This window comes from Poecilia mexicana, unplaced genomic scaffold (genome assembly GCF_051168715.1).
Source record: "Poecilia mexicana isolate PSO_F unplaced genomic scaffold, ASM5116871v1 scaffold_16, whole genome shotgun sequence".
In the NCBI taxonomy this organism is placed as follows: domain Eukaryota; kingdom Metazoa; phylum Chordata; class Actinopteri; order Cyprinodontiformes; family Poeciliidae; genus Poecilia; species Poecilia mexicana.
This window is the reverse complement of record NW_028263385.1, coordinates 8,603,368-8,614,434: the sequence shown is the minus strand read 5'-3', so window position 1 is coordinate 8,614,434 and position 11,067 is coordinate 8,603,368. Positions and strand designations below refer to the sequence as shown.

Below are 11,067 nucleotides of genomic sequence, written 5' to 3'. Positions count from 1 at the left end.
CTTTTAGAGATTGAATTCAATAAAACGGTAAACAAGTGTCCTTCCCGCCAAAATGTCACAGAGCAGATGTTTCTTCATACTGTAATGCTGTTGGAAGGTCTCCCACATGTATGGCCATATGCGATCAATTTCCTTAAAGCAGAGCATTTATCTATTTATATTATTTTATTCACCCTAGGCTGCATTGTTGTGTAAATTAGTTTAAGGTTCGGATTAGGCTCTGAGGGGTTATGATTAGGTTAGGCCTTCAGGTAAAGAACGTAAGTCAGTGTTGTTTTTCCTCTTGAGGTGATGGAAACACATCTGTTTGAGCGTGCATCTGTGCAAGCTCCAATTCATGGCTGCTGTCTGCAGCTCATTGCCCCGTGGTAATATCAGGCCTCGCAGACACCTGGGACCAGCAGCTTGAGGCCTCAGAGAAGGCAACAGCCTGGCAACTGGTCCTGATTACTTTCTCCACTCTCCGGAACTCAACTCAGTGTGAGCCATTAACCAGCTCCACGCAGTGCGAGTCCAACTCAACCATCCCATTAACCCTGCACACAAAGGGTGGTTTACAGAACACACACTCACACACACAGTGCAGAACACTTCACAATTTTATCCGTCGCTGTTCGAGATACTGAGCTGCTTGCAGGCAAGCACTGTTTATTGTTTTAAAAGTAAGAGCATAGAGGATTGTTGTGCGACACCATGAAGCAAGGCTGGCATCTACTGGGCAATTAATATAATAGAAGATTATATGAGCTGTTAAAGCGTAATGCGGTAACAGCATCTACTGCTACTGCAATAATTAATACGAGAAAATTGCCTTCTTCTTTAGACTTTATCTAATTAATCCTTATTTCTATTTTAAAATTTGTCCTTTTAAATTGTAACAGTGTTGTGTATTTTATTGATGCTGTTATTTTTACCTCAGCGGGAGTTGAAATGTATGATTGATCTATAAAATCCATTGATCAAAACGCAAAATAAAATTTTAATGAACCAAAGTAATTTTTTTTAATTATTTTTGAACAATCTGTAAAGAGTAATATTTTATACAATGCAAAATGTGGTCATGCACATCAATTTTTAAAATGAGGGATCATTATTAGATTGTAAATATGTAAATGCAAAATACATTACAACACATAACTTTTACCAGAGTGAGGCCTATATATACAGTGTATTTTATAAATTCTTAGAGATAAAAAAGACTATGTCACGAAGACAAATATAGCCAAATACAAATGATGAAAAGTTGCACATTAATACAGTTTATACTTAATTTACTTTGGAGCAGTGTGTGTATTTCGAAATATTTCCTGCATGCACTTACCTGTTCCTTTTACAGTCCTGTAATTGTTTGTTGTGGCGAGTTTCAACCGCTAGGTGACACCGTTCATCCATAAAGTTCATAATAGTACGATCTGTTTCTGACAGGATTGGATAAGGTGTTCAAAGAATAACCTTAATAATAATAATAAACTTTATTATTATTATTATTATTATTATTATTATTATTATTATTATTATTATTATTGCTGTTGTTGAATATTTTCCATCTAGATTGTTCTTCAATCGGAGTATGTTGTTTTGTGCTTACCTAAATGAATTTGCAGAAGCAAAGGTCTATTTTCCTGTAGACCTGGTTAATGAACTACCTGGGGGAAACATCATGACAAAAAACCTCCTGGAAAAAAATCAAAGTGTAACTGGAAGGTGGGAGGAAAGGGGAAGTCTTCTTTTCTGTCTAATATGCAAATACTTCCTGCCTTTGCATGCCTTAGTTTAGAAGTGGAGGAAGAAAAAAATCGAAGTGGGCGGTGCCATGAAAAGTGTTAAACTTCACTGTTCTCCGACTAGCAACAGGATTTACTTTAATCTGTTCGTAAATGGAGTACGAAGACACACAGAAACAACCAAAGCAGGTAAGAGGCCGTTTTTCGTCTTCACTGCCAGTATTACTTCACCTGTATGTATATTAACGGCTGAAAAAGTCCCGTGTTGTCACCTGTGTTTGGTAAAGGTACACACGCCCAATAAGAGCCTTTGGAAAGGGGCCTTTGTTGCACAAATCCAAGTACCTGGCTTCAAATATTAGCTTTTCATTCAAACAGGGTACAATGTCATGTTGATATGCCACATACGGTGCGCCAGAGGAACCACGGGTTAGCCTACTGCTTTGAATATGATCCCGTTTATCAAATCAGGAGGCAAATATCACCAGTAACAGAAAATACAACGCCATTTAACTGTATTTACTCGATCAAATTTAGTTGAGTAGCTTTTTGAAGAAAAAAAAAACTTGTACACGTACTTTTTACTTTTATTTAAGTATTATTATTCTAAATTATCGCCACTGTAACCTAGGTACAGTTTCTATATACTCTATATACCCATTGCGAGAAACTTCACTGGAAGAAACACGTCTTATCTAAAAGTCCACTAGACACAAACACAGTTTATAGTCAAGTGAGATTTTTATTTTATTTTGTACAATAACGTTGTTCTTTTAATGTTGTTTTCTCTGTTGAACCTGATCTGTCACGTGAAAATCAAGAAGATACAGTTAACGCATACTGTCAATAGAAGTATTTTATCTTGTTTTAACATTGACTACCTAGTTTCTTAAGTTTTATATTTAATAAAGGTTTGAAAAAAAATTCGCCTGCCTACATTTATTGTTTTGTAATTATGTTATCTATTTTTTTATTTATTTATTTATTCATTTTTTTTGTTGTTGTTTACTTGTTTGCTTTTTTTGGTGTTTAAACTACCAGATTTTGCTCAAAACTTTATATTTTTATCTAATTACATAATTTTAAAGAGTTTAATTATATGGTATGATGAATATTAATCAGTTACTCAGTGCTTAAGTAGCTGTTTTACAAAATACTTTTTTACTATTATTTAAACATCAGTGAATGGCAACAGAAATATATATTCTCTCAAAAACAGCATTGACGTACGCATTAGCACATGCTATTTTGCAAAAATTGCAAGAATAAAGACAAGTTGAGACATTGTGCAGGTCTAATCAAAGGTTTAATCTCTTTCAGAACCTGACATCAGTCGTCTCCGCTATGTGAAACTTTTATACTTTTATAAACATGTGATTTTGTAAAGGAAATGTCTTCCAAACCTGTGCTACTCAGCTTGTGCAAACCTGAGTAGCACAGGTTTGCACAGGTTATTTAAAGTAGATTCAATGTGTATTTACCATGATTTAATCAGCTTCTATTTTAAGAGTTTATAATCAATACTGTAGTGAAACTGTGGGAATATTAAAATGTCTACTTTTTGATTTTGTGGTGTTTTGGTGTGGATGCAGTAATGCCTTAGTAAACAACTGAAACAAATCACTCCAGACTTTCTTAATATTTAGTTTATTGTGTTAATCTTTATGCATAGTGCTAATAAAATGTATCTTTTTCCATCAGTCAGTTGAAGAATATCACAGTAAAGGAGCAGTGCCTTGCCTCACACATTGCTAAAACGGAGTTCAGGGGCCTTCAGGATGGACCCGGTACTTCCCAGTGACGTTTTTGACTCAGATCTGCTGGAGACAGAAAGTGAGGAACTCCGGCTTAAAGTGGACTTCTTCAGAAAACTGGGGTACTCCACAGCAGAGGTGAAAGCTGCTCTGAGAAAGCTGGGCCTAAGCACTGACACCAATGCAATGCTCGGGGAGCTTGTGGGGAACAGAACCACCAACACGTCACCCGGTGTTTCCGACAGCGATGATAGGAGCACAGATCCGAAAGACCTGCTGCTGCCTCCTAGTTGGGACGTTAGAACCTGCAGAATCACGCCACAACTCGGGGAGCAAAACGGTGCAGACTCGGCGCTGAGACCTATTGTTATTGACGGCAGCAATGTTGCTATGAGGTAATAAAAATTTTAATTTTATCTAGATTAAACACTCACTGATTATGTCGATAAGGTTATATTGCCAGTATCAAGTTTTATTCACTTTTGCTTTTGGAGCTATCTAAGTTTTTATTGCATCGATCCAACAAGGTGTCTTAAGCACTCCTGATATTTTGGCATCACATAGTTTATGGAGATTTGTAGGCCTGTCCCAATCTCTGTTGGATTTAGGCCTTGTATTTGAAAACCATTGAAGTATATTAGAATAATTTTCATTTTCAACAAACCAATTTGACATTATTTGAGCTTTGTGATTAGGTGAATTACCTGATGAAAGCAGCTATCAGAAGATAGGTACTCTATATTCATAAAGAGATAAACATAGAGATAAGCAATACTAAAAGAAAATACAAATTAAAACGGATACATTTAAGACAATGACAAAAACACAGAACATAATCAACTGGTGTCACAGCAAAATGGAATTGTTTAATATATCTGGGTTAGGAATACATTAAGTTAATGATATGACATTAGCTGATGAAGTGACTGGTGAGTTTAGACCATTACAGAAATAATAGCCATTGCAAAGACAATACTTTACCTTTTACATCTGAGGACTGTAAGTCACACTTGAAATAACTAAATGTAAATATTTATCAGCTGTTGCTATTAATCATTCAGCTGTGACTTTTTTCACGAGTTCTTATGGTACTTGATATTTTAATGGGTGTTAGCCACACTGCCTGAGCTTGTTTTGGCAAAAAGCCACTGATACAACATGCAAATTCAGGAGCCCCGCCCCTTCACCGATGTGAAACATAATGCATATTGTCCTGAATGAATAGGGAAGGGATAGCACACAAGCTCCTTCAGTGAGATCATTCAAAGGCATGCTGTTTTGACACGAATCAACTGAATCTTAACTACTTCCTTCAAGATTCTTTCCACTGAAAAAGCTTTAACTGATCCTCTTCCCTTCCTTCCCACACACCCTTTCTATTATTTTCTTTTACAGTCACGGCAACAAGGAAGTGTTCTCATGCAGAGGCATAGAGTTGGCAGTGGATTTCTTCCTGGACAGAGGTCATAATAACATCACTGTGTTTGTTCCCTCTTGGCGCAAAGAGTTGCCCCGAGCTGATGCCCCTATAACAGGTGAGGACAGGCAGTTGGTTCCCGTCTGGAAGTTAGTTAACCCTTCTCTAACACCTAGGAACTGCTAAAGCCTATACCTGTTAGCAATTACATTGGTTGCATTTTTAACATTCGAGACATTCCTCAGCAGCTATCAGTCAGTATGGCTCAGCAAAGCAAGGAAGACACAATCTCTTTCTAGTACACAACATATAATCTAAATTGTCCATCCGTGGGTAAAATTGCATTTTCTACTACAATCAAAACAGAAATAACTTGAAAGATTACAAAAGGTTTAATCAAAGAACATCTTTTTCTGTGCGGTTCAGTTTAAAATGTTTTCACTTTAGCCTTAGAGTTTGGGCCTCAACATGTTTTAACAAGCTTCTTTTGCTCAGTGGGATTGTGTGAGATGTGTGTGGAGAGAGAGGAGACAAAAAAAAGAAACACTCAGGTCGTTGTCTTCAGTCGTCAGTTTTAGAAAACAAAAAAAAATTATCCCAGACAAGCAAAGCACAGAATGTAGCTGCCGCATAAAGCAACAAAAACTAATGGGAAGGAAATAGGAGGTGTGGTAAAACGGGGTTGTTTTTACCTAGCTGTTTGAATATGACTTCCACTTCAGTCTGTTCCTTTATTGTAGCTATAGGCATTGCATCATTCTTTATCGGTATGCTGGAGGTACAGTTTTACATCACTCGTGTGATATACTATGAGACAAGACTGTCATTTGTAATAATAAGCTAAAAGAAATAGATTTGGTTAAAACCAATGTTGCTTACTCTTTAGGATAGTTTGTTTTACATTACATAGTTGAACTACATATAAAATCTAATTGTTGACTCACTAAGATTTTATGTCACAAATACAGATTTGTGACATAATCTAGCTTGATTTAATATCTTTTATTCCATAAAACTGAGTAAGCTTCTTGATGATACTGCTTCACTTTAAGGCTCTTGTGATTTTGGTATCTGCTCATCTGGGGTGGAGCAATCCAAAGGTTCTATTTCAGTCTCAGAATAAGGAAGTAAAAATAAGCCCATAGCCACCCCTGGGAAAGTCCCATCTGGAACTTTATGTGTTTTATTTTTCCTCCACACCCACTGTAGTTTGTTTATAGAGTGTCAACAACCATCTCAGCAATAGGTCAAATGAAAACAGCCACCTGGACCTGCAAAAACACCTGCATGAAAAAGTGCCAAATGGCTAAACATTACTCAACCAGTTTCCTGGTTCGTTGGTTAGCTTCACAGGTCATTTCACTTGACTTTCTAACTTGTTTAATCAGTTTCTGTGATTGTACTAATGTTTAATTTGCCTACCATAGGAGTCAATAATACAATATATTATGGGAATTCTGGGAACTGTATTGGTTTTGGTTATGAAATCTACTTTTCTTGGTAGCATTTGGTTTCTGTAAACTACTGCACATTTCTCGAATGCTTATTGCATTTTTAAAGCCGTGTGGTTTTGTGGCAGCCTCCTCTTCCATGAATTTTGAAAACAATAACAAGGTACAGAAGTTTGAATTCAATGTGTATTTGTCTTTATTCAGCACAAGGTCAAAAAATACAAACGGGCTCAAATCTATACATTCACCTTTCCAATATTAGGTTTAATCGCTCTTAGCAAGTTCCAGAGAGACTGCACACATAAAATATTTAGCCGTTGCTTCTCTGGGATCTTCACCGTATTTCAAAAAAAATGCTTGGATTCATTTACATTAATGGGTTTGATACCTCAACTTTAAGACATAACTTAAAGAGTAGTAATTCACTGAAAGTAATGTTAGCTGCAGTTTCTGTATCTGAGTCTACGTGTATAATTTAGACACTGTGGATCAGAAAACACAATAAATACAGACCTAATTCATGTTTTAAAGTCTGACTAAAGAAATGTAAGATGTACAATTCTGACCAATATTGTAAAAAGGACTAAAAACACATTTGACTGACTTGTTACCTTTCCTCTTTCCAGATCAACACATTCTGTTGGAGCTTGAAAAACGGAAAATAGTGGCCTTCACCCCTTCCCGCCGGGTTGGTGGCAAGCGAGTGGTTTGCTATGATGACCGCTTCATTGTCAAACTGGCGCATGATTCAGATGGCATAATTGTGTCCAACGACACCTACCGTGACCTTCAAGGAGAAAAACCTGAGTGGAAGAAATGCATTGAGGAGAGGCTCCTCATGTACTCATTTGTGAATGACAAGTAAGGAGAACGTCCCAGGTCTTTTTTTACACTGCCGCTGTTTAATAAAGGGCTGCTGCTGCTGCATTAGAGGCACACCTTCTAGCTTATTGAAATTTTGTGAAGGACCTTCTTTGAAGTAGCATTGTCTTTATTCTTGTCTCTTTTTACAGGTTCATGCCTCCAGATGACCCTTTAGGTCGACATGGTCCTAACCTCGACAACTTTCTCCGGAAAAAGCCCCTGCCTGTGGAGCAGAAAAAACTGCCCTGTCCATATGGTAAGGAATTATTGCCTCAGCGAACAGATATTTTATTTCATAAAGGAATCCCTTGGCTAGTGTTTTCGCTCTCAAATTTAGACAAACAATGAAAACACAACTGGATAATTAGGCAGGGGTTTCAAATTTATAAAGTGCGTTGATGAAGAAGCACTTTATTCATTTTATTCATGAAAGTAAAATTTTTATGAATAAGATAAATAAATCCCATATATATTTTTTTTAGAATAAATTGGCAAAACAACAACATTCTATAAGTTGTAAATTAAGCTGATAGCTTCAAATATAGTCTGTTCTGTTTCTTCAATTTCCACTTTATGACAGAAGAATATGGTGATAATTAGATCGTGCGTTTATATGCGTTGTCTTTCAGATAAAAAGTGCACTTATGGCATGAAGTGCAAGTACAACCATCCTGAGCGGGCAAACCACTCCTACCTGTCCTTGGCTGATGAACTGAGAGAGAAAGCACAAATTTCTTTTGTAAAAGAAGAGAGAAAGGCAAAATCATCAGTCAGCTATCCTCAATCTGAACCTGAGCCTTCTCATCCTCGACACACACATCTCCCTTGGGATCAGCAGATTTCCTCAGTTCCTGGTCACGTTAGTGAAAATAAACTACTGCTCTGGGAAAACTTCAGGAAAAGCCCCAACCAAATGCCGTCTTCAGCAAACGGAGGAAAGTGTCAAGAAGACTATCCCGCGTCACACTACATGCCGAATCATTATTATCCCAATATGTCTCGGGAATATTTTGATTCTGGTTTTGATTCGAGTGAGAGCTACTACTCCGACTTGCCCCCATCCCTCAGCAGCACCCACAGACTTGGTTCTCAGCATCAAAGCACCCTCCCCGGGCTCCAACGTTCCCCAGTTCACATGGAGAACTGTAATACCTGTCATTGTGGCAAATGCCGTTCCTACCCGCATCAGCGACGTCACAGCAACATCGATTGCTGCAGTCAACCCATCTATGACACCTACAATCCAAATATGTTCCCACATGGTGTACATCAGCAACGGAGCCTGCCTGCCCATTTCCATAACACTGCGACCCCCCAACTCCATCATAATTACTGGTCAGATCCCTTTCAGGGTGCGCCGCCAGCCAGGTCCTCATGCCCCGCCCCCTCCTTGGCCTACCCTTCACACTGCCACAGCTCCTGTTGCTCCTATGAGAATCACCAGTACCAAACCTGGGGCCAGCAACAACGGCAACCGCCGCTGCCGCCGCCGGCTCCTGCTGCATTCAAGCAAAATAGGTCAGAAATGCGCAAGAAACTGCACGCCATCTTCAACCCAAACCAAGTGGATAGGGTCATGGATATGTTCCCGCAACTGATGGATGCTGAAGTTTTGGCTGCAGAGATACTGAACATGAAAGCTCAGGGGATGATATTCTGATCATGGTTCTGCTCTCTTTGATCTGGAATATCAAAATATTTAGGACAATTTCAGTGAGGGCTGCAACAAAGTTAACAGAAGAAAAATACGATCTGAATATGATGGTGTCATCATGCCCACGCAGAACCACATCGATGGCAACGATACATTGCAGGTGTGTTGGTTCTTGCACACTAAAACCATCACAATGAGGTGTGTTTGGGTTAAACACAAAAACACGTGGATTGATTTGAACCTCTAGATAGATGGACACATGTACTGAGAACTGATGAATGCCCACAGATGGATTAAGTTAATTAACTGAAATGGAGAAACCGTTAACACATTAATCTCGTACTAAAATAATCAGTAGCTGCAGCCGTGTGTCAGTCAGAGAGTATTTGAAAATGTGTTTTTCAGGGAACTAATATAAAATATATTGTAGCGATGCCTCGTTCTATCTGCTTTCTATTATGCTACTGAAATATTTATGAAAATTGAACTTTTGCTGTGTTATATGTACGACATTGTTGTCAAATGTAACTTTACCATTCAATTTTTGGATGCAATGTGCCTCTAGACCAAAGATGACTTCAGGAGTTTTGACTGTTGATGCATATTGTGTCAAATATTATTTTAAGTTCTCGTGCTGTATTAAAAGTTTTATGCTTTTGCTTTCACTGTAGTTCTCTGCAACAGTCTGCTCTTCCAGTATTATCCCACAAGGAAGCTAAGCAGAGGTGACTTTTAAAAACACTTCACCTGAATTAAAAGGAATTTACCAAGTATGCTTTTCCCGTTCCTGTAAATGTGCATCATTTCCATAAAACGCGTACTGGCAAAAATGTAATTTATGTGTTTTTAAGTGAATATTTTAATAAAGATAGAAATGAAAATATAATTCAACATATATTTGAATGAGTGATTGTGATTGTCTTGGAGAAAAGAGTATGGCAAACAAGCTGAAACAAATCTTACCTTTCAACTACATTTAAATGCTTTCACCAAGTTCCTTGAAATTAATCTTTCTGGACTGAGATTGAGTCACAGTGGTCTCATATCTCATGCCAGCAACGCCCTGGATTTTCAAAATGTAAATGCTTTAGAGACTCTTAAAGTGTTATGCTAAATTCTGATGAATTTAGAAATTCATCAGAATGAATAATCAAATTAATTAATCTATGATATTTAACTTTTAATAGTATTTAGCATGTTAAACCTGGGGCTGTCTTTTATTAAGCAGAATTGGAATCATTAATGCGAGTCCGGTTCAGCCTGGAGTCAGGACTTCAACCTTCTATTTTAGCAGTGGATAAATTATTCTACTTAGATTTTTACCATGAGTTGATGTATAGCCCGTGCTGGATCAAAATTAAAGGCATTGATCAGATTATCTTAAAGTGGCGTTCTCTTGATTGGTTAGTTGATTAGAGGAAATGTTCTTGACTTCTTCAACTTTAACAAATGCACTCTAGTTACATTACAAGAGGAGACGCTAATATCTTTAAACAACTCTAAGCTTTAAACTTAAAATGTTATCCAGTCAGAGGAAGTATCTGATGCAAATGAAAGAATGTTAAAATCAAGGAAACAACTTTATATTGTTCAGACAAAATGATTTTACTGTCCATTTCACTGCACACTACAGTTGTAAAAGATAGTTACTCTATCAAAATACCTAATACCTGCAGTTTACAAAGCATGAGACATGGGAGGTTTGTAAGAAGAGCTATGTTTTGTTAGGAAGCGCTTTACCTCTGGCTCTAAAATAAATGAGGAAGATTGCGGTTTCTACTGCATCCAAGTTATTTACTAATTATATCACTTCAAGAAATCTGAACTGGCACTTTAATTAAATCGTCAAGCTTTTTTATTTTTGTTTTTAATTTGTTTGTGGATTTCTTCTTCGCTGGTGGCAGAGCAACCACAATATTACTAGAGTTTTGCTGTATATAAGCCAAACAGTCTGTGAGCACAAACACAAAAATGCAAAGAAATATTTCAGGAATCAAATAAATATCTGTTTTCTGTAAGAAATAATTCCTGTTTGATGTCTGAGTCACGTTTCCCAAGTTGATATCATATCAAAATCTTTAATTGTCGTTTCATAACTATTTTGACTGTTTCAGAGATTTGAAACATGCACCACCCATAGGTAGTCAAAATAAGGAGTGTGTATTATCAGTGTAATCATAACCTTACCAGGATACAACATTGA

General features: G+C 37.3%; 1 protein-coding gene across 1 annotated transcript; it reads left to right on the top strand.

Annotated features, from left to right (window-relative positions):
* The first annotated feature begins 1,771 nt into the window (after window positions 1-1,771).
* Window positions 1,772-9,759, top strand: zc3h12aa (zinc finger CCCH-type containing 12Aa). Its single transcript, XM_014971393.2, has 6 exons — window positions 1,772-1,913; window positions 3,426-3,873; window positions 4,874-5,013; window positions 6,973-7,207; window positions 7,360-7,466; window positions 7,840-9,759. The coding sequence occupies exons 2-6, from the start codon at window positions 3,503-3,505 to the stop codon at window positions 8,868-8,870; spliced, it is 1,884 nt and encodes a 627-aa protein (XP_014826879.2). The 5' UTR covers window positions 1,772-1,913; window positions 3,426-3,502; the 3' UTR covers window positions 8,871-9,759.
* Window positions 9,760-11,067: the final 1,308 nt, after the last annotated feature.

Excerpts from the sequence above, each read along its gene's own strand:
- zc3h12aa (XM_014971393.2), top strand. The coding sequence starts at position 3,503 with ATGGACCCGGTACTTCCCAGTGACGTTTTTGACTCAGATCTGCTGGAG. Across the intron at positions 5,014-6,972 it reads AGCTGATGCCCCTATAACAG|ATCAACACATTCTGTTGGAG; the intron begins GTGAGGACAGGC and ends TCCTCTTTCCAG. Across the intron at positions 7,467-7,839 it reads AAAACTGCCCTGTCCATATG|ATAAAAAGTGCACTTATGGC; the intron begins GTAAGGAATTAT and ends GTTGTCTTTCAG.